The sequence below is a fragment of the Protopterus annectens genome, chromosome 12.part0, assembly GCF_019279795.1.
Source record: "Protopterus annectens isolate FY-2018-M chromosome 12.part0, PAN1.0, whole genome shotgun sequence".
Taxonomy (NCBI): domain Eukaryota; kingdom Metazoa; phylum Chordata; order Ceratodontiformes; family Protopteridae; genus Protopterus; species Protopterus annectens.
The window spans coordinates 531,346,871-531,374,800 of NC_056746.1; the positions used below are offsets into that span (position 1 = coordinate 531,346,871).

The following is a 27,930-nucleotide window of genomic DNA, read 5'->3' on the forward strand; positions in this document are numbered from 1 at the left end:
TCGGTCGGCCGGATTCCAAAGTCTGGGTCTGGCCTCGGCTGATGTCGCACTTCACCCGACGTCATAGCTGCTGGGGTATAAAGGCATCAGCCGACGCCATTTTCCTCAGTGTTTCTTGCCCCAGATGCCAGGTGCCCTCTAGGAAGGCTAAATTTGGATAAATGCAGATAATTCCAAACAGTAGAAAGCAAAATATATATATACATATATACATACAAACAAATACACCATAATAGATTCCCCCAGCTAGCTAAAAGAGGGTAAGTACCCTAGGAATACCACAGAGGGGAAGGAGGGTGGGTAATCCTGACTCCAGATGCATACCTATCGGACATCTACATTTATGGTAGGTACAAAACTGTACTATGTCCTTCAAGGATGCATCTGCAGTCATAACAAATGGGTAGAATACCATAGCCAAACTGGGGGAGGAGGCACTAAGATAATGATGGTGTAGTTAAGATCCCTTGTAAAACAGCAGTTGCAAAACCTGCTCGGGATCTGGAGTATAAAGGAAGATTATAATGCTTGGCAAATGTATGCACGGAGCTCCAAGTAGCAGCTTCTAAAATGTCTTTGGTAGCCACTCGTAGGAAAGCTGTAGTGGTGGCTGTAGCTCTTGTGGAGTGAGGCCTCATATTTTCAGGAGATGTCTTTCCATGAAATGAGTAGCAGAATCAAATGCAATTTCCTATCCATTTTGAGATTGTCTGTTTTGAAATTGCTTTTCCTTGCACTCCTGTTGCATATGCTACCAGAAGCTGGTCAGTTTTTCTGCTGGCCTTGGTTCTGTCCAGATAGTAGCGCAGTTGTCTGTGTACATCCAAGGTGTGTAGTAGTTTTTTTCCCCCTGTTCTGTGGGTTGGGGAAGAATGTAGGTAAATGTATGGCTTAGTTCAAGGATACCCTGGATACCACCTTTGGCATAAAAGTCGGATTTGTTCTCAGAGACACTCTATCCTGATGGAAGATAAGGAAAGGCTGCACTGCCATTAATGCCTGTAACTCAGATACCCTTCTTGCTGAAGTGATTGCTAGCAGGAAGGCAGTTTTCCAAGATAAGAACTGTAAGTCTGCTGTTGCTGCTGGTTCAAAAGGGGGAAGTGTTAATTTTTCTAGCACAAAATTGAGATCCCATGCAGGCAAAGGTGGTTTCCTTGGAGGCTTTACATTTTTGATCCCTCTCAGAAATTGTCTGAGGAGAGGATGAGAGAAGACAGGAGGATCCATGTTGTACTCTGCTGAAATTGCTGATGCATGTATCTTAATGGAAGAATAGGACAGGCCATTGTGGAACAGTTCTGCTAAGTATTCCAGGATGTGTGCTAGGTTTGCTAGTGTGACATTTTCTCCCTTTTCTGCACTCCAAATGAGGAATCTCTTCCATTTGGCTGAATATGTTTTCCTTGTGGAGGGTCTATGAGCCTCCAGGATAATGTCCTTAACCCTCTGAGATAAATCAAGTTGGTTTTGTTTTATGCAATTTTCCAAGCAGTTAGCTGCAGTGTTTTTAAGTTTGGATGCAGGGTCTTGTAATTGTTCTGCGTTAGAAGTAAAGGACATAGAGTTAGATGCCATGAATGCGTCCGAGACATGCTTCTCAGTAGCGGGTACCAATGTTGCCTTGGCCAGTCTGGAGCTGTCAGAATTACCTTTGGCTGTTCCTCTCTGATCTTCAGTAGAACTTTGTACATCAAAGGAAGAGGTGGAAAGGCATATACTGTCAGGTCCTTCCAGCTGAAAGAAAGGGAGTCCACCCTCCAGGCAAGTAGGTGGTATACTCTTGAGCAGAATTTCTTCAGTTGGTGGTTGTGTGGGGAGGCAAACAGGTCTATCTCTGGCATTCCCCATTTCTTTGTTATGGTTTTGAAAATATCTGGATGCAGCATCCATTCGTGAGCATCCGTGGTAGTCCTGCTTAAGCTGTCTGCTAGTGAATTCTCTTTTCCTGGTACAAATCTGGCCTGCAGTTGGATGTTGAGATTCAGGCCAAGTTCCACAGGTCCACTGCCGTCCGGCATAGAGGGTATGAATGTGTGCCTCCCTGTTTGTTGATGTACCACATGACTGTGGTATTGTCCGTCCTTATCAGCAGGTGTCCTTGCTGGATGAATGGTCTGAATGCCTCGATTGCATGTTTCACTGCCAGCATCTCCTTTAGATTTATGTATAGATTCAGCTGGTCTTGTGACCATAGGCCTTGGATACACTTGTCTTCCATGTGTGCCCCCCAGCCTAGGTCTGAGGCGTCCGTGGTGATGGTCTGCCTTGGATGTGGTTTGTGGAAAGGCAATCCTCTGTTTATCTGACAGGCCTGAGCCCACCACAGGAATTCTTTTTTTCAGACATGGAATGATTGGTATCTGGGCTTCTAGACTGTGTCTGTGTTGAGACCATACATTCCTTAGGTACCATTGTAACTTTCTCATATGCAGCCTGGCATGTGGGATCAATATTATGCAGGATGCCATGTAACCCAGGGCCTGCAGGACTTTCCTTGCAGTAAGCTGAGTTTGTCTTGTTAATGCCATGAAATAGACTGGTAGTTGCTTTTGTTTTTCCTCTGTGAGAAAAGCCATCTGAGTTATTGTGTCCAGTTCTGCACCCAAAAATGTTATCCTTTGGGGTGGCACTAGTCTTGATTTTTGTATGTTGACTGTGTATCCCAAGGCTTGCAGCAGTTGTATGACATTGGTCAAATCCTTTATTAATTTTGTCTTGTTGTCCGCTTGTATTAGGCAGTCGTCCAGGTATGGGTAGATTTGAATTCCCTGAAGCCTGCAATGAGCAATTACTGATGCCAGGCATTTCGTGAATACTCTGGGCACAGTAGATAAGCCAAAGGGCAATGCTGAGAATTGATAATGCTCTGATCCTGCAAGAAATCTGAGGTGTCTTCTGCAATCTGGTCGTATAGGGACGTGCAGGTATGAGATCTAGAGTCACCAGCCAAGACTCCTTGCCCAACATGGGAAGAAGTTGCTGTAGGGTCAGCATTTTGAATTTTGGAACAATGAGGTATGTGTTCAGTGCGGACAAATCGAGAATAGGCCTCCATTGATTTTCTTTTCTTGGTACAAGGAATAGTCTGGAGTAAAATCCTTGGCCTTGTTCCATAGATGGTACCTTTTCTACTGCTCTCATCCTTAGTAAACTGATGATTTGTTTTAGAGCCTCTGATTTCTGGCTTGGTGGAAGGTTTGGCATTCCTCTTTTTGGTAGAGTGTGGAAGTGAAACCTGTAGCCTTTGTCTATTGTTTGTAAAGTCCATTTGTCTCCTGTAATACAATGCCAATTTCTTGAGAATAAGGCTAGCTTTCCGCCCAAGGGTGCTTCCAGTTGTTCCCTGGTAGGCGGAATCAGAGCCAAGTCATTGTGTCTGTCCTGTAGAAGTGGTTGCAGTCGTAGCTGTGGAGGCACTTCTTTGGTTGGCAGGTTGCCACTGACGACCCCTGTAGGCACCCCTAGATTGACCTCTGCCTCTTGGGCCTCTATTTCTGCCTCTCTGTGCTCTGGAGGTGTCTGGAAAGGACCAATTCTTTGAAGGCCAATTTCTGCTAAACCTCGGAGGTTGGACCTGCAAAAAATCCTTGACTGTTTGGACAGATTTTGCTTTTTCTTCCACTTTCTTTAGAACCTCCTGTGCAGGGGAGCCAAACAAACTTTGTTTCTCCATAGGGGCATCCAGGAGTTTAGACTTAACATGGTCTGGTAAGGATTGTTCTTTTAACCAGGCATGCTTTCGAATCACTGCTCCAGTCATAGCTGATCTAAATGAAGCCTCCAGTGCATCATAGCCACATTTTAAGAAATGATTACTGACCTGCTGAGAATTGTGTACCAAATCCTGAAGGGACTTACGGTCTAAAGGTTCAGGAGAGGCCAGCTTTTTATTCAGCTGGTCTAACAAAAATTCCTGGTACTGTATCATGTGAAATTGACAGTTTAAAGCCCTGGCAGAAAGAGTAGCAGATGTATAAACCTTTTTACCCCATCTCTCTAATGCTCTAGATTCTCTTTCAGATGGTAGTGGGTTTTTGGCAGAGGCAGCTGCAACACCTTTACGGCCCTGAGAAATGGTTTCTGGGTCTGCAGCATGAGCCTTACACAAGTGGTAGTGAGAATCCGGGACCCTGTAGTATCTGTCAGGCTTTGTAGGGGCCGGGGGAAGAGAATCAGGGGCAGTACTGGCATCATTGTATGCATCATCAACAACTGATAGTACAGGCGGAACGGCTAAAGGCCTATGCTGTGGTAAGTGTAAAAAAGTAGTTAGCCTTTTCCTAGAATCAGAAAAATCCTGACCCTGCCATTGGAAGTGTTCCCTCATTGAGTGTAGGGTTTCCCCAAAAGAAAATTCTTCTGGAGGTGAGGCAGAAGGAATGGAGTCTTCTGCATCAGAATCCTCATAAGGTGAGTACGGGCCTTCCTGATGGTCCGATACATCTGAACCATCCGAGGAGTAGTCAGAGGACAGAGGTTCAGGGGGTTCAGTCCTAGGCCTCTTTTCAGGAGGGGGTTGTGAGGATGGGTTCCCCTGATCAGAGAAATAAGGTCCTCAGCAAGGCTGAGAATCTGGGAACTTGAGGTAGGCCTGTGAGAGGGAGCTTTTGAAGGTAAGGCCTTGGAAAGTTTGGCTGCTTTAGCCCTGGAAAAGGCCTTTATAGACATAGAAGCAGGGGGTCTAGCTGCCCCACGTGCAGGAGTAGAGATGTCCAACGGAATAGTGTCCGACAACTCGTGTGCCTGCTACTTCAGCAGGAATTTCTGTAGCCGACTCAGCCATGGCCTGTGTGGCCTCGGTTATCGGAGGCATGCTTTCGGCCGAAGGGAGAACCGAGGTCTCGGTTTCAGCCGAAACAGAGACACTCGCGGTAGGCCTAGCCGTGGTTTCAGCCGAAACCGCAGGCCGCGAGTGTCGGTCCTTTTCTTTGCGTTTTTTAGCTAAATGTGTAGTCGGAGTCTCTGATGGCATTTTATATGCAAAAGTGGAGCCAAAAAACTCTTCTGCAAACTCCGACCGACGTCTAAGAGTCTGTCGGTTGAAGGAAGCACAGGCTAAACAAGCTGATACGTCGTGGTCTGGGCCTAAGCAAGGAAGGCAGTATGAGTGGAAATCCTTATGAGGTATTTGTTTCCCACAAGTTAAACAATTATTTACTTTGTCTGACATCGGCTGAGGCAAGAAAGAGTCCCCAACAGGGTACTTAGCTTTTTAGAAGTCTTCGGTACGCTGAAATCTCTGGATCTGACCGACCGGCACTTGCGAACAGCTTCTGCTTCGAGCACCGCGCGGCAAGAAAGACGGAGGAAAATGGCGTCGGCTGATGCCTTTATACCCCAGCAGCTATGACGTCGGGTGAAGTGCGACATCAGCCGAGGCCAGACCCAGACTTTGGAATCCGGCCGACCGAAGGGCTGCCTGAGGCAGGACAACCCATTTGTTATGACTGCACATGCATCCTTGAAGGACATCTGCTTCTGCTTCAGGCTCCTTCTCGGCAAGAAAGACTGATGTAATGGCGTCGGCTGCCTGTTTTATACCCCTGACGACTTGACGTCATGGAAGTAGCGACAGCATCCGACACAGAAATACTAAGACTCTGGTATTCGGGCTGACTGAGGGATACCTGCAGGCAGATAACCCAAGTGTGATGACTGCAACAGTGAAACACGAAGAACATTTGGTAATGACTGGCTCCCAGCCGGAAACGCAAGTACCTTCTTGATGCCCTGTCCATTTTTATGTGATAGTAAGCATCTTGAAGGTCTATCAAATACGATTGTCTTTCCCTAAAAAGGGAAGTATAGACTGCAGTGTCACCATTCGGAACTTGGACTTCTTGACATATTCGTTTAATTTGCTTAGGTCTAATATAGACCTCCAGTCCCCTGCTCTTTTTGGCACCAAAAAGAATCTTGAGTAAGTTCCGAATCCTATTTGGTCTGCGGGGACTTCTTGGATGACTCTTTTGTGCAGCAACGTTTGAATCTCTATAGTTGCTTGCTCCCTTAGATTGGGTGGAACATCTGGTATTGTACTGGTATGTGGAACAGGATTGGAAAATGGATTGGAGTATCCTTTGGATATTATTTTTAGTACTCATTTGTCTCTTGTGATACTTTGCCAGGCTTCTGGGTACATGGATAAACGTCCCCGACTGCCTCCAGAGTAAAGCAGTCGGGCCTCCTTTCAGGAGCGCTGATAAGGGCGTCCGCGGAAGGAATCACGATCACCCTGGTTTTGCAGGCCCCCTCTGCCTCTAGGGTGGCGTCTACAGTTATTGCCTCCGCCCTTTGCCTCTGGGGAAGGAATGCGTCCTGGAAAACTCTCTGGGATCTTTTGAACCACATTTTTCCACTCTTCTGGCCTTCAGAACAAGGTCTTGAAGGTACAGAAAAACCTACTCCAACGGCAGAGAGAGTTTTTCCTTTCTGCTTGCACCGGGTTAGAGTGTCTTTTACTTTGGGTCCAAAAAGTAACCATCAAAAGGGGCATTAGTAAAAGTAGACTTAAAGGGCTACGCAAAATTGCACAAGAGCATCCATGAGGGTCTCCTAAGGGAAACACCAGAACCCGCTGCCCTGCTTGCTCCATCTGCTGCATAGGATATGAGCCTCATTGAGGACTTGACAATGGAAAATAAGGTAGACAGCTGGGAGGAGACCTTCTCATTCACCCCCGCAGCTAATGAACTTGTAGGTATCTCCTAGCTCTTTCAGGAGATCACTTTGTAGTCTTGTAAAGTGGAATAGGTAGTTCAGCGATTGCAGTGAGAATGCTGCTGACGAAAAGACACGCTTCCCATATCTGTCCATCGTTCAAGAGTCTTTATTCAGAGGATGAACAGATGAAGTCTCTGCAAGTTCCTTCTTGGTGGCTGCTGCCACCACCATAGCATCTACGGGTACCTTCTTAGTTAGAAAATCCTTTCCCAAAGAGCTGACAAGAATTTGTATGGCCTCCGAGGGACTGGCTCCATAGTGTCAGATGACTCCCATGCCTTTCGACTAACCAGGTCCATTAGCTCATCAAAAGGCGGAGACACCCAGGAGGCTGAGATCCAAAAGCCTTCAGGTACACTGACTCCTCATCATAAGGGGTGGTGGTCTGCCAGCCACCTCTCTGCTTCAGGATCTCTAGAATATCTGCAAATGAGATATCATCAGAGGACGACCATGGGAACCCTTCTGACTCATCGAGGTCAGTGTCTGAAGTGACGGACTCATATGGGGAGTCTACGTGCTTCCTCTTGCAAGTTCTTTTTGGAGGTGGCTCCTCAGAAGGATATTCTGGGGAGGCCTCGTAGAAGAAGGGTTCATCCCACTGGGGGATCCTGAGGCTCTGGATCTTTGCTGTCCTGTGGAATGGGTGGTGCTGAGACAGTAGCCTGTGCCTTAGGAGAATGAGTATTAGTATCCTTCTGTGGTGCTGAATGGGTAGACAACACACTCCTCATCAGCTCAAAGGCGGATCCCGCCAGTTCCAAAGACTCGTCCGCTCTGAGGAGACCGAGGAAGGCACCGGGACCAATGAGATCAGGCCCAAGGCCGATGTGGGAGCCAAGCTAACCTGGGCCGATGCCCCAAGAGGTAGACTCTGCACCAAAGATCGGGGCCAAGAATCCCCCTGGGGCCGACCAGGGAACATCGGCTCCCAGACTCCCCGGACGGCACCAAGAGAGTCGGAGCAGATGTCGTCTCCGTGAACACCGAGGGGGGTCCCGGAACCAATGGATCCACAGTAAGCAGTACCAAGCACTCTGGCTCCGAAGGACCAGCTTGGCTTGGAGGAGTAACAGCAGTGGATATATAATTGGTACAGTAGGCTCTGAGACCAAATGGGATGGAGCCGAGAATAATTTAGTCAGCGCCAACGACTTTAGGAGTGTGCGCACCACCTGTTCCATGTCATCGTCCGATAAGCTCCTGGTGGACCTGGAAGATAGGGATGGAGAGCGAGACCTGTGCAGACCTGGAGATCTCAATGTCAGAGAAACCAGTGAAATATTCATGGACCAGCTCAGAGTAGAAGTATCTTGTGGCTCTGAGGACTTTGGAGCCAAAGTACCAGGTTTGTCAACTAATACAACCACCGACGGCTCTGAGGACTGTGGAGCTGAGAAGGTAGTGGCCTTGGAATATTTGGTTGTTTGACTGGAGGCACCGACTGAGCTGATGTTGCAGGTGAATGTCTTTTTTGAGACTTTTCCTTTTTAGAGGAAGGAGAAGAAGAGAAGTAAGAACTATGGATAGCTTCCTCAAAAGCTGGCTTTAAGAGCCCTTACAGAATCAATTTGTTTCTCCTTTCTTGAAGTACTCTTGCACTGAAAGAGTGACAAAAAGTGCAGTCTTCTTGTAGGTGAATAGCACCAAGGCAATAAATGCATATAACATGTCCATCAGTGATGGACAATTTCTGTGAGCACTTCTGGCATTTGTTAAAGCCCAAAGGCTTATGTTCCCTCTCTTTTGGGTGTTTAGACATAGTTAAGGTAAGACCGCAAAAGCAACAACATCAAGACAGATTTTGCTACTGAACAGCTAAAGCTACACTGAACAGTAACTATGTGAAACACAAGGAAAAAGACAACCAGGGAGAAAAAAATAGGGCCTCTAACTCAAACGGTCCTATTTTCTAGACAAGACAATTAAGTACAAACCCTCTAACTTAAACGGGCAAATAGCTAACTTAAATGAGCTACTGATAAACTTGACAGAAACAACAACCACTACAAGGGATATCAGTAGGCCTAACAAAGCGATGACAAAAGCTGTGCACCAAAGGGGATAAAACTATCACTATCTAACAGTAATGCAATAAAATGCACAACGAATTAAATATAATTAGAAGATAAGCTATCTATTATAGGTTCATAGGTTCATAGGTTCATACTAGGCTATCTGCCCGAGGGCATTTACAAGCCTAGCCCATCGTTTTGTGGCTTACGCCACCCCTTTAGTATGGGGAACTATACCCATTATTTTGCTGTGCCTCTGTCGAGCAGTGACACTGAGGTAATCCCTGGGGTATATCTGCGATCTCCCATCCATTGGTCAAGATTTCTCTTGAACAAGGCCAGCGAGGTGCTCTGCCTCACAGATTTTGTTCCACAGCATAGGGAGTCTTTGGGTGATGAATCTATCCCTCCAGCACGCCCTATTAATAGCCGTGTCAAGGTTTAAGTCTCCCGCCTTGTGGCTCTGATGGATCTAGATTTTTGAGGTGAAGCATATTCATCAAATCTGGGTTTGACATGGCCTTGTATGTTAGGCAAAGGTCACCTCTGAGCAAGCGACTGAATAGAGCTGGAGTTCTTTCAGTCGGGCAGCATAGGACAGATTTTGAGACCCTTTATCCTTTTGGTGAGGAACTTTGTGGCCTCTCCAGCTGCTGCAAGTGTCGGGTCAGATACATTCCGAATGGGGCATTGTACTCAATCATTGGTCTGATGAGTGATGAGTAAAGGGAGACTATGACCTCCCTTGATCTAGATGAGAATCCCTTCATGATAAGGTGGGCAATGTAGAAGGTCTTCCTAACTACTTTAGCTACATGGGTGTCGAATGACAGACTACTATCAACCTGGGTCCCCAGGTCCCTGATAACTTCTTCTGTGCTCAGTGGATTGCCACCTATTTGGTAGCTAGGGTAACCTTGTTTTTCCCGAAGGGTATGACTATGCATTTTTGGCATTTAACTTTAGGCCGTGGCTCTGGCACCAGTTATCCGCTTCTGTGAGACCCTTCTGAAGGATATCTGTGTCAGATGTGTTTTCTACTATGGCCCAGTTTGCAGTCATCTGCAAACTTTGTCAGCCATAACCCTTCTGTGTTTGCTTGTACTTGAAAAGTAGATGCCAAACAAGAGTGGGCCCAGGACTGAGCCCTGTGGGACACCACTTGTGACAGGCTTTGAGTCTGACATGGCGCCAGCAGCTCTGACCCTGTGGGTTCTGTCACTCAGCCAGTTTGCAACCCATCTTGTGATGTATGGGTTGACATTTAAGCTGATGAGTTTTTCAATGATACCCGAATGGGGTATTGTATCAAGGCCTTAGCCAGATCGAGGTAGGCTGTATGGACTGCCTTTCCTCATCAATGGCTTTGGTGACTGTTTCGAAAAAGTCAACCAAGTTTAAAAGGCATGATCTGCCTTTGACAAAGCCAAACTGGGTTGGATCCAAAGTCTGCAAATTCCCTATGTCTTTATTTATGAGGTCCATTATGATCCTCTCCATGGCTTTGCAGATAAGGTAATTTCCAGGGTCGGTGGAGGCACCGCCTTTGTGAAGTGGTACCACAGTTGCAGTGCGCCATCCAGAGGTAAGACTTTGATTAAACAGCTGTCCTAGCTGTGGGTTTAATTCCTCATTGAGTTCATGGAGCACACAGCCGGGGACACCATCAGGTCCCATGGATGCTGTGTTTTTTGCTTTGGAGAGAGCAGTTCTCACTTGGGCGCTGGAGATGTTTGGGGGCTGCAATCATTTGGTATAGATATCTCTCCTTTTGGGAAAGTTTGCACTGAACCTGTCAGCCAGTATGTTGGCAATGTCTGTAGGATCAGTAAACTTCACATCATTTTGAACTAGCTCTGAGCATATCTGGGAGTTTCCTCCCAGGTTTCTACCATAGCTAAAGAAGGCCTTATGATTGTCTTTTGAGTCTTTAGCTATTTTTCTCTCGAAATTTGCTTTGGATGATTTTATGAGAGCTCTAAGTTTTTTACTTATAGTGATCAAGGGTGTCTTACCTTTTAAGGATTTTGCTCTATCTTGTAGTAGCTTCCTCCTTTTGTTGTAGAGTTTGTTTATGGCTGGGGTCCACCAGACTGGACGCTTGCCTTTGGTACAAAGAGTCTTTGTTTTGCTTGGGATTGCCTTATCCATGCAGTCCTGCAGGTGCTGGTAGAAGGCATTTGTAAGTGATTCAGCGGCTTGAGTACTGTTTTGGGGCCTTAAAGGAGACCACACTAGTCTTTAGAAGTGTGAAGTCGGCTTTTGAGAAGTTCTTTACTGTGGTCTTTTTATTTCAGGTGGGGTGGGATGAGGACCTCCAGCGAGATTAGTTTGTGGTCTGATCTCACCAGTGAGGGGTACACCTCCGTTGTTGAACATTGTGCTCCCATGTTCGTGATGATGAGATCAAGTATGTTATCTCCTCTTGTGGGGATGGTGACTAGTTGTTCCATGGCATTTGAGTTTATGAATTCCAGTAACTTTTGGGCTAGGGTGTTTGGGCTTGAGTAGTGTTCCCAGTCTATATTAGGGTAATTGAAGTCACCTAGTATGATGGTGTTTGGTGATACATTTATCCTCTAGTGTTTTCAGGAAGGCCATGTGAGGTTCCTGAGTTTGTGAGGGTGGCCTGTAACATGCTACAATTTGCAGAGCAGTCTTGCCTATGGTTAATTGCACCTGGATGGTCTCCGATGCATCGTATGCTGCTACCAGTCTTGAGGTGTGGGTGTCCTTGATGAATATGGATACCCCTCCTTTCTTGGTATTGTCCAGATTTTGCATGATATGAGGTAAAACCTGATAGCGCTGGGGTGCTCTCAGGAGCCTTGAACCAGGTTTCTGTCACAGCACAGACATCGATGTTCTCCATACTGAGAAGGGCCTGCATTTTGAGATTTAGACTTCTGGCATTGAGCAGCATTACCCTTAGTTTTTTCCTTTTTGTGTTCTAGGGTGGTAGGTTTAGAATTTGAGCCTTGCCTAAAAAGGCACTATGGGGTGGCAAGAGCCTTTGCCAATATCCGAATCCCAGGGTGACAGGTGCAGCGTGGCTTGTCCAGCATGTCATCCCAGGCAGACAGACACTGGATCCCCTTTGAATGACACCAGTGTTTAAGCCAATTGTTAAAGCTGATCATCTTATCTCTGTATTGTGGCATCATTCTTGGTGAAGGTAGGATACTGCTCAAGGTCAGGGTCATACCTGTCTGGGCTACATAATCAGAGAGCTCCTCAATGTCTCTTTTCATGTAGTCCAAGGAGGTACGCCTCAGGTCGCTTACACCAGCGTGGACAATGACTGAATCATATTTGTACCTGCTGTTGAGAGACCTGAGTGCTTGCGTTATGTGGCGGATTCTAGCCCGACAGGCAGCTTATTGTGACCTTCTCCTTACTCAGTCTGGTGAGCGGGACGCCAGTGTGTCTGACTATGGAGTCACCAATGACTAGTGTGTCTGGCATTGTGTTTGGCCTTAAGGGCTGTGACTGTTTGACACTCTGACTGTGAGGTCTATGTGTTGCAGGTGTTGTGTTCTGAGGTGGTGGTTGTTTGGGTGTCTGCTTTGGTGGCCTCTGCTGTTTTGGTAGATTTTGATCAGAGCCTCGAGTATGTCTTTGTGTGTTTTTGTGTATGATTTGAGGTTGTAATGGTAATATGTGAGACTGGGTCTATAGTGTGTGTGGTAACCTTCTCCTCCTGACTGGTCTTGCCAGTCCTATGTTGAGAGAGCTCAGCCTCCAGTTTGGCCATATAGTTGCATCTCTCGCATGTATTTGTGTTTTGTGGGAGGAGGAGAGGGTTGTTACATGAGGCAATTGTAACATTGCCTCAATATTCCCAGGTTCACCAGCTGAGCAGGAGAGGACACTAGCAACTGATCCCTCGACATGCTAGAAGGAATAGACAAAAAAACTTTAAAAAGATTCGAAATGGGGTTGCCTTTTGGGGTACTATCTATGACAAGAGTGCCGTATCAAGGTAATAAGTACTGTAGGAGCAAGTGCTACGTTTAACAGATAGAGAATAGTCTACTTGGAGTCAAGTAGAGATGATCTTTTAATTATAGGATACGCTGATTAGATCAGTAGTATAGTTGTTTTAGGAAAATTTGAAGAGTGGACTTTAGGTCGAATAGTTTAAACCTGGTTAACCGCGCTGCCCTAGTGCAACAGTAGCAACTCCGCAAGCGTGCTTTATAGCAGGGGCTGGAAAAGACAGGAAATGACCCAAATTGGCCAACAAACCACAAGTCACTGCCCTAAACCACTCCTCTGAGGACAAATGAAGGAGTTATGGAAATGACCCCTAGTGGCCAATAAAACTACAGTTTCAAGTCAGTAACCACCTCTCCGGGGCAGGGAAGCTGCTCAATGTTAGTCACTGCCACTGATAAACACAGAGACCCTCCTTCAGCCCAAGCAAAATGGCCTCACAGAAACTTTCAAACAGTTCAGGAACAGCAAGCCTGTAACTGAACTTTTTAACTCTCAGAAAAGTGGGAAAAAGCAAGATTTTTTTGTTTTTGTTTTTACAGAGATAGCAGAGGTTCACAAGTAATATCAAGTTATAACAGTGCAGTAAATGACCCCACACAAGAGTGCTAGGTCAAGGACAGAAAATATGCAAGTTTTAAGAAAAACGATTTAAAATTAAGTGCAAACAGGAAATTCAGCAAACAGCTTTTGGTTGTGCTCTAAATACAGCTACTAATACAGAAATCAAGTTTAACAAGCCAGAAAATGCTCAAGCTAGGCAGCTATGCAGAAAAACTTAGCAAATAAACAGAGAAAAATACTTAAAATCTCAAAGTGGCTCCCTTCTTCTCTCAGCGTTTCCTCTTGGAGGGTGCTTCACCAACAGCCAACAAGCCTGAAAAGGCGCTCAAACCACGAGGCAACTAGGTTTTAAGAGAGGAAGATGAAGGAGTTATGGAAATGACCCCTAGTGGCCAATAAAACTACAGTTTCAAGTCAGTAACCACCTCTCCGGGGCAGGCAAGCTGCTCATTGTTAGTCACTGCCACTGATAAACACAGAGACCCTCCTTCAGCCCAAGCAAAATGGCCTCACAGAAACTTTCAAACAGTTCAGGAACAGCAAGCCTGTAACTGAACTTTTAACTCTCAGAAAAGTGGGAAAAGCAAGATTTTTTTTGTTTTGTTTTTACACAGATAGCAGAGGTACACAAGTAATATCAAGTTATAACAGTGCAGTAAATGACCCCACACAAGAGTGCTAGGTCAAGGACAGAAAATATGCAAGTTTTAAGAAAAACGATTTAAAATTAAGTGCAAACAGGAAATTCAGCAAACAGCTTTTGGTTGTGCTCTAAATACAGCTACTAATACAGAAATCAAGTTTAACAAGCCAGAAAATGCTCAAGCTAGGCAGCTATGCAGAAAAACTTAGCAAATAAACAGAGAAAAATACTTAAAATCTCAAAGTGGCTCCTTCTTCTCTCAGCGTTTTTCCTCTTGGAGGTGCTTCACCAACAGCCAACAAGCCTGAAAAGACGCTCAAACCACGAGGCAACTAGGTTTTAAGAGAGGAAGATGAAGGAGTTATGGAAATGACCCCTAGTGGCCAATAAAACTACAGTTTCAAGTCAGTAACCACCTCCGGGGCAGGGAAGCTGCTCAATGTTAGTCACTGCCACTGATAAACACAGAGACCCTCCTTCAGCCCAAGCAAAATGGCCTCACAGAAACTTTCAAACAGTTCAGGAACAGCAAGCCTGTAACTGAACTTTTTAACTCTCAAAAAGTGGGAAAAAGCAAGATTTTTTTTGTTTTGTTTTTACAGAGATAGCAGAGGTTCACAAGTAATATCAAGTTATAACAGTGCAGTAAATGACCCCACACAAGAGTGCTAGGTCAAGGACAGAAAATATGCAAGTTTTAAGAAAAACGATTTAAAATTAAGTGCAAACAGGAAATTCAGCAAACAGCTTTTGGTTGTGCTCTAAATACAGCTACTAATACAGAAATCAAGTTTAACAAGCCAGAAAATGCTCAAGCTAGGCAGCTATGCAGAAAAACTTAGCAAATAAACAGAGAAAAAATACTTAAAATCTCAATAGTGGCTCCTTCTTCTCTCAGCTTCCTCTTGGAGGGTGCTTCACCAACAGCCAACAAGCCTGAAAAGACGCTCAAACCACGAGGCAACTAGGTTTTAAGAGAGGAAGATGAAGGAGTTATGGAAATGACCCTAGTGGCCAATAAAACTACAGTTTCAAGTCAGTAACCACCTCTCCGCGGGGCAGGGAAGCTGCTCAATGTTAGTCACTGCCACTGATAAACACAGAGACCCTCCTTCAGCCCAAGCAAAAATGGCCTCACAGAAACTTTCAAACAGTTCAGGAACAGCAAGCCTGTAACTGAACTTTTTTAACTCTCAGAAAAGTGGGAAAAAGCAAGATTTTTTTTTGTTTTGTTTTTACAGAGATAGCAGAGGTTCACAAGTAATATCAAGTTATAACAGTGCAGTAAATGACCCCACACAAGAGTGCTAGGTCAAGGACAGAAAATATGCAAGTTTTAAGAAAAAAACGATTTAAAATTAAGTGCAAACAGGAAATTCAGCAAACAGCTTTTGGTTGTGCTCTAAATACAGCTACTAATACAGAAATCAAGTTTAACAAGCCAGAAAATGCTCAAGCTAGGCAGCTATGCAGAAAAACTTAGCAAATAAACAGAGAAAAAATACTTAAAATCTCAAAAGTGGCTCCCTTCTTCTCTCAGCGTTTTTTCCTCTTGGAGGGTGCTTCACCAACAGCCAACAAGCCTGAAAAGACCTATTAGCAAATATAACAGTTTAGAGGAAAAACAGAAAATTTGTAGCATAGCCACGGCCAAGATGAGCATATCCAACCTCGTAAAGCAGCAAACGAGATCTGGGGAATTGCACCACTACATTGTGGGATACCTTCCTGCCATGAGCCAAGTTTGAGACTTTCAGCTATGTATTCAGCCGAGTCGGAGCCAAGAATCGGCTCCGGACCCATCATTGTAAGAATGAAGGCGAGATAGGACAACATAACATCACTACATAGCCAGTATTTCTCCCAGATGTAGAATTGTTGTAGACTATTATGGAATCTGATGCATGTCAGCAGGTTAACCAATGCTCATGAGAGAAAAAAGTTCACAATATTCTGAAACATTTTAGACATACAAAACTATGAAAAAAGAAAATACCCTTTATTATACGTTTCTGCATTACATGCACTCTCAGAAAAGTAGTCTTCAAAATGTCTCAATAGCATCTTCAGTTTTATAATGGCAAAGAAAAAACTATCAAGAAGTAAAAAGCACTTACAAAAATACATCTCACAAAGTCTTCTCTTGCTTTTTAAAAAATAAATTAGCATTTATTCACAATGTCCCTTCTCCCAATCTCAAATATAGCTTTACATAGGATATTTTAATATAATATGAAATGGCTGTACAAACATTATAATCAAATCTTTTCTACATGGGTCTCAAGTGTTTGCTATCTAATGCAGAAAAAAGTTCAGTTCACTTCTAAAGATGCAAGGAATGCTGTGCAATATACACTTACACAACTATGTAGAAAGCCAGTGAGTACTGCCTTTACCTCTTTTGAGATGGTACTGTTTTTCTGTATACTTGAATTCCCGTTTCAGAAAAAAATACTCTTCCCACAAAATAGAGAAAGTTTACTTTTAAAGGGCTTTGCACTCACACAGCAAACTGAACCCGAATAATCAGTTTTCAGGAAGTACATAATACCTCCAATGAGTCAAACTCAAAATGGTTTCAGTGGCAATTAAAACATTTGAAGCAAATACAATAGGGCGAACTACATGGCAAAAATAAACAAAAAAACTCTGAAAATAAAACTTACAACTTTACTGCCCATTAAAATATTCAGTGCTTTCCAATTAAAGAGAGCAGCAATTTACAAAAAGAGCTTACTTCCTGAATGCCAAACTGAGGGCAGCTTCTATACTGCATGAAAACACAGATGGACTGTCCTACCAGCCAGACAATTTTACTTCAATGAGGCAGAATATTTTACAATTTGAGTGTTATTCAGCTTGTAAATGTATAAAGATCTTTGTATACAAAAATCACACCACCATACACCAGGAAGGTCCAGTGTCCCAGTTATTCCAGTATATACAAAGGCAAATGCAAACTAGCACTGTAATATCTACAGGTCCTCATTCTTAACAGGGACTCCATGAACTCTGAACCTATACAGACAAGTATATTCTGGATGACCCCAGTTGGACAGGACTCGCAGTTCCACTATCTGGAAAGCCTTGTCATTTTCTTCCTAAAAAAACACAATTTATGACAAAATTAATCCACAGAACCTGCATTCACATTACATGAGACAAAAAATAAATAATGTTGATTATGATCTTTCAGCTGCATACGTTAAAGGAATGATATATTAGTCATGTATTTTTACTGCTGCCACTCCCCCAAGGGATAATGAAAATGTGTGGCCTTCTCCTCCCTAACCTTTCACCTAGAATAGACACACCATCTTTCCATGTCAACTCCATTAGTCACCTGAGGTGCTAATCAGATTTGGGTTGCCTGGGAAATAGATGGAGCTTTATTCCACTATGCGACATGTGGTTTAGAGGAACTTTATGCATTTTCTCAAAGCAACTTTACACCCTTTAATCATAATCTTAGTCTGCATAAACAGAAAACATAAAAATTCTGTGTGTACTGTAGAAGCGGTCTGCTTCATGCCTGAAGCACATTACTTCATTCACAGTACACATTTTCATGTACCATAAATGGTATGCTTGGAGTACCCTCAACAAAGTAAATGCAAATATGGGTCTGCTTCACAAAAATGTATTTTAATGTTCTTAACAACAAAGATTTATTTCAAGTCTGCATGTGCAGAGATATGTTTTTTTTTTTGCACTGAACACCATACAATATAGTGGATTGTTATTGGTTCTTCTATTAGAAATTAAAGTTATGTACTTACCATAGAGACAGATCCGGGTTATCTCATTTTCGTCCAATTCAACCTCTGGATTTTCGGATCTGACCTCAGTGGCTTTTTGAAGCTTCGGATCCAGGGCTCTGACTCCTCCCCTACCCATAATTCCTTCCCTCTCCACCTCAGAACAAATTTGCAAGATATATTAATCAACTCTCTATACATAACCATAATAATATAAAATTCAGATTTAAGAAAGAGAATAAAACTACTGCCTAGACAGCTACAGACAGACAGGATCTGAGGTGAGGTCTACCCAGAGCAGTCAATGATATTGGAAGGGGTACTGAAATGAACAACAAAAAAAAATGACATGAATCTATTAATATGGTAAGTACATAACATTAATATCTGACGTTGTCTATTTTCATCCGATTCAATCTTTGAGACAGACTGCCTAGATGCCGAACAGCTGAGTGGTAACAAAAAAGTACTTTCCTGAGGATGTTGGAACTGAAGGAAGAATGTCTTCTAGACTGTGCATCCAACTGTAATGACACACAAAGGTGTGAACTGTAGAGCAAGTTGCTGCTGCACTGTCATCAACTGGGATCATATTCAAAAAGGCTGTAGAAGTCGTGTCCACCCTTGTAGAATGAGCTTTAGGTTTATGTATGTAAAAATACACCTCTTTTAGTGTAGGCAAAGGAAATGCACACTGACAACCATCTTGAAAGGGTAACTTTGGAGACTCCCTTGCTTTGGAAAAAGCTACAAAAAATTGGGTCTGAATTTCTGAAATCCTTTTTTCTGTAAAGATAGAACCTGAGTTGACAAACATCTAACATATACAGTATATGCTCTCTCTTGTTTAAATATCTTGGGATGAAAACTGGCAGGAGAACAGATTGGTTTAGACGTCATTCAGATGTCACCATAGCGAGAAAGGACTCATTAATTCCTAGCATAACTTGTCTTTATGGAAAACTAAATGGGGGTTTACAAGTAAGGGCTTGTAGCTCAGAAATTTCTCTTGATGAAGTGACTGCAACTAGGAAAATTGCTTTCCAAGACAAAAATGTTAATTCTGCAGAAACTGCTGGTTCAGAAAGGGGGGGGGTGTTAAGATTTGAGGCAAAACTATGATATCCCCAGGGATAGGGGATGGGGTCCCTTATTGACAGTTTCAACAAGAAGATTCCTTTAATGAAGCTTTGGAAATATTCAGAGATGCTATGAAGGTACAATTTTGTCCAATGTAAAAATCTGAGAGAGCAGCCATTTGTACCTTGATTGTAGAAAAACTAGAGCTGTTGTGAAAGAGCACTGACCACTCTAAACCGAAGGGAGAGGTGCTGAGAAAGGGTCCAGACCTTTTGATAAGGCCTGAATAGAAAACCTTTACTTTTCTGAAACATTTTGGTAGATTGTTTCTGAGAAGCTGAGATAATGTGGATCATGGACTCAGAAAGTCTGGCATCTCTGGCTATAGTTAGAAACTGGAGACCTAGAGGTCAGTGTCATGGACTTTTGGCCTGGAAGAGGCATTCCAGATGGGTGAGTTAGAAGATTGGGATAGTGATGCAACTTCCAATGAGGCCACAGGAAGTTAAACTTGGTGGGGCTAAAATGGGGCAATGAGGACCACTCTGGTCTTGCACTTTCTGGCTTTCTGAAAAAAATGTATTTATTTATTAGGAGTATTGGAGGAAAAGCATAGAGGAGTCCTGAGGGCCAATTATGGACTACAGCATCCCTTGGTGACTGTCCCTGTGGAGGATCAGGGCAGAATTAGCTGTTGAACTTGTTTCTCAAGTAGGATGCAAAAAAACTGCAGCAAGGTTGACCCCAGTGGCTCAAGATCTGAGTTGCCACTGTTTGGTTGAGGGTCCACTCATGAGGCATAAGATCGACATGCTCATTTTCTCCACTAGAACATTGGACGTCTCCAGTATGTGTTGCTAGCAGAAAATGATGTGAAGAAATCGCCCATTGCCACACACTTACAAAAAGAGCACTATCAGGTTCCACGTTTGTTGATATACCAGACTACTACCATGTTCTCTGTCTGGACAGAAATCACACCCCTGGGGAAGACATCTTGAAAAACCTGCAATGCTAGGGGGACTGCCCTAATCTCCAAAACACTGACATGAAGTTTGGCCTCTAGATGAGACCAGGAACCTTGGACCATTCACCCCTCAAAATGTCCCCACCTCAACCCAGAAGGGAAGCATCCATGGTTACTGTGGCTAGTGGTTGTTCCTGGCAAAAAGGTTGGCCTTGTTAGCCATCAACTGATTTGATTCTTGCATACTTGCATGATACAAGTCTTGTAGTGGAAAGGGTGAATGTTCTAAGACCACTGAACTGCTGGAGAACCCTTAAGTGGAATTTGGCTAGGGGTGCAACAGTGATTCTTGGGGTCATTAGACCTAATAGATGAAGTACTAATATTGCTTGAGTAGAGAGATGTTGAATGACCTGAATGGCAACTAGAAGTAAGGAAAGCACCCTGTAATCCGATAACTTGGCTTCTTGGTGGAGAAGTGTTCAGGTGACAGCCAATGAATTCTATCTGTTGCACAGAAATCAATTGTCTCTTGGTGTGATTCACTGTTATACCTAGATTCTGTAGCAGGTGGAGCAATACGCCTTGATGTTGTAGCAGTAGCTCCTTGGATGTAGCAGTGAGGGGCCAATTGTCCAAGTACAGGAAAACTTGGATCCTCAGCAGATGCACTGCTACTACTGCCATCATCTTTGTAAACACCCTGGGGGCTGTGGTGAGACTGAAGAGCAGTACTCTATAAACTGATAGTGACAGGTTCCTAGCTGGAAACAAGAGAAACCTCTTGGATTGCAGCTCTATTTTATGTGATAACAGGCATCCTGGAAATCCACTGAGCACATCCAATCATCCTTCAAAAGTGGCAGTATGGACTGAAGTGTGACCATCCACAATTTTGTCTGGTTTACAAATTGACTGAGATGACTCTGGTCCAAAATTGGCTTGAGGTCCCTTGTCTTCTCGGGCACTAAAAAGAACTTGAAATAGAAGTTCGGTAACCTCTGCTGCAACGAATTTCATTGACTGGGTGGCATGTTAAGAATCTTTCTCTTTTTCTTTAGTGGGTAAGAAAAGGGAATTGAGTAGCCTCTGATTACTATCCTTAACACCAAGGAATCTGTTGCGATACTCTACCAGGCTTGTGGGTGTAGGGATAAGCATCCCTCTGAATACCTCCAGAGTTCAGCAGTCAGGCACAACCTTTCAGGAGCATTGGCAGGGCTTTTCAGTGAAGGGGCCACAAAAGCTCTGGTTATATGGTCCACCTATATCTCTGGGACAACATCCATTGGAAGTACCTCATCCTCTGCCCCAGGGTGGTCTGCCTGCAAGAGTTTCATGGGTATCCCTGAACCACATTCTTGATACCTCTCTGATTTCATGAAAAGGTTATTTTGAGTGTAGAAAAATGCATTCCCACAGCAGAAAAGGTTTTTCCATCCTGCTCACTCCTAGTTAGCATCCCTTTCACTTTAGGTCCAAAAAACATAGAACCATCAGAGAGGGAACTGACAAAGGACATCTTAAATCCTTCCATAAACTTGCACAGGCACATCTATGCATGCCTTTGCATTGTGATGCTGGTGCCTCCCACCCTAGCTGTGTCATCAGCTTCATTAGAGAGCAGATGCATGGTCACGCTCGACACAGAGTTAAGGGTAGACAGTTGGGAGTCCACAGTTTTCTGAACATCTGCTGGTAAAGCAACCCAAGACAGACTTTGTGAGTTCTTTGGTCAAGTCCCTCTGGAAATGTGTCATATGGGCCAAACAGTTCAGCAGTCTTTATGGCAAACGTCACTGAATTATATGTCCACTTTCTGAACATGTCCAAAGCCCTAGATTCCATATTAAGGGGGCTGGACAGTCTTGTGTCTGACACTACAACCATGGCATCCATAGGTGGACCTTTGCTCCAATACTTCCAGTCCTTGGGGACAACTAAAATCTACAGTATACTGGGTGAAAACCTACACTTTGTCAATTATATTCTGGAAGCAAGTGTACACTACTAAAACTTCCTGGTTACAATTCTGCCAACAGCTTTAAAAGTTGTTGGGTGCTTTACACTACCACAGTTATGTGGTAGCATAAAATGTACAACAGCTTTTAAAGATATAAACTTATGAGATAAAATGGAAAATAGTGGAACATGTTAACAGCTTCAAGTATCTGTGAGGGGTGGTTGAGGAGAAGGGACGTCTGAATGAGGAAGTCAAAGCTAAATTCAGAGGGGCTACAGCCAAGTGGCACAAAGTGTCAGTGCAGTATTATAATAGAAGAATGCCAAAGAAGCTGACAAGTGAGATGTACAAACAGTGGTACAACCAGTATTACTGTACGGTATAGAAACTTGGGCAGTAAAGGCAGAGCAGCTGAGGAAGCTAGAAGTGATGGAGATGAAGTACCTGAGATGGGTGGTAGTGCACACTGTGGGACAGATGAAATGAAGACATAAGAACAGAAGCCAAAGTAGCTTCAACTGCAGAAAAGGTCAAACAGAACAGATTATGTTAGTTTGGGTATATGTGCAGAACACAGTCTGGTGAAGAAGATTTGGGACAGACAGGAAGAAGGTGAGAGGAAATAAGGACATCCAACAAAGAGGTGGAAGGATTGTTTGGTAGAAAACCTACAGCCGTCAGGCATGAGCGATGAAGAAGGCAGGACAGTGGCACTGAGAAGAGAGAGATGGCAACAGTGGACATACCCCCAACCCCATGTATAAAATGGGAAAAAGGGGTTGATAATGAGAACGATTTTAAAGCTGTAAAATCCCTGCTAATGCTCTTTAGAAGAGGCTGATGTGTAGTGTACTGTGGAAGACCCAACCACAGCAGCTCTGAAAGATGCACAAAGAAAATTATTGTAAACCTTTACTTTCAGGTTTCATAACACAGCAGTGCATAATTGGCTCATCTTTTTGATAACTTCAAAAGATATTCAGCATGCATGTAATACATAGCAATTACAGGCAAAGGCAAAACAAATTTTCACAATGGCAGCACAGTGCAAATGTTTCCTAGGGAAGAAACTACACCTTATTTCTAGCTCTCCCAGTGTGAAAACACAAACTCAGCAGAGAAGGTCAGTAGACTTGTGTTCATGGGTACATTTCAGTAACTGGCTAGTAAGTGCACTGCCTGGATGCCAGGAATAAGAAAATACAGAAGACCTGTAAAAAATCAATTACAAAAAGTGAGAAAGAAACACTGACTGAGAAAAGTTCTGCAGCTGTTGAGAAAAAAGCAATGCAACCTTCAGACATAACTTCTAGTAACCTACAGGAAAATATAAGAGAACCATTTATAGACCTGGTTAAAATAAACAAAACACTGATGGAGTACATCAACACAAACAACAAAGGGCTGGAAAAAATGGAAGAAGCTTTAAACAGATATTCAGATGAGATGACAAAGCTGCAAAAATCAAAGGTTGAAATAAAGAAAAAAGCTGACTGAATATGAGACTGCTCAGGAAGAAATGTTGCAAAAAATAGAATTAGAGGAGAGAGTACGTAGGGAAAACCTGATATTTTCAGCTATACCAGAGAAGCAGGAAGGAACAGACTGCATTCATTTTATGAAAGCACAAATAAGCAAATGGACTGGTATTCCCACAGGAGGAATTGTTAGTTGAAAGGGCACACACCATGTGTATGCTCCAAACCTGGGTATAAGAAAGCAACCTAGACCTTTAATAGTAAAGATGCAATCCTACTAGCAGGAGTTGTTGATTCTGACAAACTGTGGCAGGAGGACAGAGTACTAAAAGTGGGAGACAGCAGAGTGTTTGTGGAGAATGATTAATCATTGTACTCAATGATTGAAGAGGAGCAAATTTATTACACTACTGAGGGAATGTTGAGATGAAGGTGTGAGATTCAAACTGCTGTACCCAGCTGCTTCAAGGTATTCTTCCCTGGAGGGACAAAAACATTTTTTGACGAAGTACATGCTAAGGAGGAAATACAAAAGTTTGTCCAACAAAAAGTAAGCTATGAAACAGAAGGAGGTTCTGCTTTGTGTTCTTCTGGTAATAAAAACCACAAAGTGACTACCTGTGAACCTTTTTCAAATTTTTCAGCGGAATATGTTGGAGACAAGGAAGGATGCATGAGAGTTGACTAGAAGAATCAAGAGTATGTTGGAAATAATGCAGAGACAGGATTACGGAGATGAACAGTAATGAAACCAGCAACTTACTATGGGATTACAATGCAATAATTATATTTGTGAAATATGACAGAACAAGAAAGTCTGGAAATATTGGACATTTTCAAAATTTGTTGGACTTGTGATGGACTCTAAAGCATGTGCCTTACAGTTCGGAAAAGTGCTTTGGGGAGGGGAAGAGTAGGGAGAAAGTTATCTGTAAGTAAAGATTTTTTTTTTCCTTAATTTTATTTATTTACTTTTGTTAACCGGGATAGTCCGACTGGGTGTCAGCCCATTTTCAGCAGAGTCCCGCACCAGGGGCATAAATTACAAACAGCGCAATAAATAAATACACATAATGTAAGCGAAAACTAGAGAGGAAAAATAGCATATATAATAAAAAGAAAAATAGGAGTTCACTAGCGAGATAATATCCAATGAGTCAATGTGTAAGAGAGAAAATAGCAAGGAAAGAAAACTAGTTTGTTAAAATTATAAACATAACATATGAAAAATTGATGAAAAGAAATATTTAAGTAGCAGATAACAGAATATCATAAAAGAGTGAGGAGGAGACCGTGAAGAAGGAAAGTCAGTAGAGAAGAAGAAAATAGAAAAGATAGAAAGAAAGGAGGAGAAAAGTGTAATAGAAGATTAGACAAGGAAGTATAAGGCATGAGATGGAAAAGTATGTGAGAGAAGAGATGGTTTATAGGGATAGAAAGGGAAATAGGAAGTTAGATACAGCAAGTAGAAAGGTAAGAGTAAGACAAGTGAGAAGTCATTAACTAGAACAATAACATGAACAAAGACAATTAAAATAAAGAGGTAGTCTTTTAGGAGTATGTTGAAATATGTCAAGCTGGGATTGGATATTATGACCTGAAGGATGGTATTCCATATTTTGGAGATATATAAATATAAATAGTACCAATTCTTTATATGCTATAAAGTGTTTCTTTCTCCCTTCACGCTCTCTTGTTCAATTTTTAGAAATGTAGGCACTTCCATGTATAAAAAAGCCTGGTTAAAGGACATGATACAAAAAAGCAATGTGCCTTTTCTCATTCTTGCATGGGAAAATGGCTGGATTAAAAACCTTCAATTGATTTAGTAGCAAGTTTTGAGACAGAGCAAGTAAATGAAAAAGAACAGAGTATTATGAGGTTTTTTTCTAGCAAATACATGTATGCTCAGTAACAATTCTGCAGCTGGTCTCCATGTTTCTATAGAAGCAATCTGATAAAGAGAAACTGCCTGCCTGGTTTTCATGTCTCCATGGAGACAATATGATAAAGAGAAACTGGCTACATTCGAGTGGAGAGTGATTGGCTGAGGGATAAGAAAAGAGAAACTGGCTAGTAGACAATGTTCTCTGTAGGCATTCAGAGCCTTTCCCAAGGTAGTTAATGCGCTCTGAAAACATGCAGGGGTTTTCCCAGTTGCAAGAGCTACAACAACAAGACAAAACCAATCAGCACTTAATAGAAGCACAGGCTGCACCATGTATCTTAGCATGGATGACCTTTCTTTTAGGTTAACTCAAGTCTGTGAGTGTGGCTGTCAGTTTGGGACTTTTGTTCCTATTAGGAGAGTAAAACTACAATACTTGAAGGTGTACATAGTTTTGTGTGTTAGTATTAAGTTAATAGGTTTTAGAGGATATTAGGATGTGCTGTTTTTTTGTTTGAGGCCTTTCAATAAAACAAAATGTTTTAGAAGATGTGACATAGGCTCAAGTGTATATGACAAGAAACAGTTGTATAAAAGTTTAACCTGCCAAACAGTGTATGCATGTAACATAAAAGCTGGAACTAGACATTTAGCAAAAATGGTATTATACATAAAATGTGAGAATAACAACTTTTTAATACAAGGATGCTTTCTTTAATGTCATTAAATATAAATGGCCTCACAGATAAATACGAACAAGAAAGAGTAGTGAACCATATTTAAAAATGTAGAGTGCAAACAGCTATGCTACAGGAGACGCAGAAAGAACTGAACTGAAAGAGGGAACTGGGAACATATTTTCTGGGAGTGTTGTTAGTGGACTTTAAGGATTCCCTGCAGGATACACTGTCAGAGATGCTGGGTGGGCAGATCAGTCTGACGAGGGAGATAATTTTTCTGAGCGATGATACAGAATCAGAACTGCCTAGACACGGTAAGGCCTTGCTGTGTTTAATAATGGTGGCTGCCAAAAAAACAATTACTAGAAAATGGAAATCAAAATCTTAACCAACTATACTGGAAGTAGTGAATATAGTAACAGATAAAACAACTGCAACTGTGATCCTTAGAAAAAGGTAGGAGCAAACTATATACGAAAAAATGAGAATTGTGGGAACAATACATACAAGGGAGGAATGAGGTTTAAAAGGTCGTAGGACTTAAATGAGCTTTGTAATGTTTGAGTGAAAAAAGATTGGGCAGATTATAAGTGATGTATAATGCTTACAAATGGGAGTGTGTTACTATGGTTTGTGATGCAAAATGCTTACGACTAGGACTGTTTCAATGTGGTTTGTTTTCAGTTGTACAGATGTATGACTGTCTATGTTGTAAGTGATGGTTTAATAAAGATGTTTCTTGTTTTAAAAAAAGGCAAGAATTGAATAATTTATGTAATATTGTTTAGGTTATATGATACATAGCAATATATGTGAATTATAATGTTTATGTTAATATAGTTTGATTATTTATATATGAATGTAAATTTGCTTATGTCACAAATGATAATTCAATAAAGGTGTTTGGGGGGGAAGGAAGACACTAAAACATACTGTCATAATTAGAAAGTATGCAGAAATAGACGCATTGTTAGTGTATCAGTTAAGTACAACCGTATCCTTCATAAGTCCTTGATTTGGGTCACCTGCACCATCAATAAGCAGTCAGTAAATACCTTAGAAAATCTATGTTCTGAAATGTCTGTGCTCCTTTATTAGTGCATGCCATAATTTAACATGTCAAATACACAAACTCAAGCTCATGTCTAAGTATTACTGATTATACACATAACATGCAGTATGTTTTATTTTTTGTATTATGAACTGTAACTTTTAGTAATTATGCTACTTGATTTAATACTTTGGTTATTGACCGATTAGAAAGCCTATTTAAAGTACGTGAAAATTGATGAATTTTTTTTTTTTAAATCTCTGAAAAAGTCTTTGGTTAGAAGGCGAAAACACTTAGATTTATTAAAGCGCTCTTGATTTTACTGGTGTTTTTATGTGAACCTTATTTCTGGATTTTGCCATACTGTATAGCCATTTGTCAATTTTCCAGCTGTAGTGTTCTGCTGGAGGAGCTTAATGGATTCCATTGCTATTTTCTTCCAAAAATATTTGTTATATCAAATACTGAGGGTCTTTCTCTGAAGGCTCCTTGGCTGGGCAGAATTCCAAACAGCAACAACTAGGATAGAAACAGCTGGAGAAATGCAGTTACTCAGAAAACCGAGTCATGCAACAATACAGGGCTTGACTCCCAGACTCTTAGTTAAGACAACAATGCTTAGCGAATGTATGTATGGAAGGCTATGTGGTCACTGCACAAACGTTTGCAAAACAGACATTCTTGAAGCAAACACTGTAGGTAGCCACTCCTCTAGCAGAGCAAGCTTTGACACAAGCACTGTAGTGGATGTTAATCCAAGATAGCACAGATGGCAATCAATTTGGAAAGTACCTGCTTGACACCTGCAAAGCCTTTCCGCCTCAGTATTAACAATGGGTTCTTCTTTCTTGATTCATGTACTCTTTTTGGGTAAATACCGCTGCTGTCACTGCACATCCAAGGAAATAAGGACCCTCTTTCTCTTGGTTTGTGAAGAAAATCAGAAGATGAACAGACTGGTTTAAGGATGATCCGAAATCCATCTTTGGAAGAAAAAAAAAGTCACATACTCACCATAATGTAACCTCTGTGTTGTTCCATTTTCATTCTTCCTCAACTGCTGGGTCACGGATCCAAACGCTTGAGCTTCACCCTTTATCCATAATGCCCCAGCAGCCACT

At 42.4% G+C, this 27,930-nt stretch overlaps 1 protein-coding gene across 6 annotated transcripts in view; it reads right to left on the minus strand.

Moving 5' to 3' along the window:
• Window positions 1-15,924: 15,924 nt before the first annotated feature.
• The window catches only part of SUN1 (Sad1 and UNC84 domain containing 1), a 2,891,160-nt gene continuing 2,879,154 nt past the window's right edge, over window positions 15,925-27,930 (minus strand). For all 6 annotated transcript variants that reach the window (XM_044089680.1, XM_044089681.1, XM_044089682.1 and 3 more), the window contains one exon: window positions 15,925-17,045. In XM_044089680.1, the coding sequence (XP_043945615.1) occupies window positions 16,920-17,045 (126 nt within the window). In that variant the 3' untranslated portion in view covers window positions 15,925-16,919. The remainder of the gene's footprint in view (window positions 17,046-27,930) is intronic.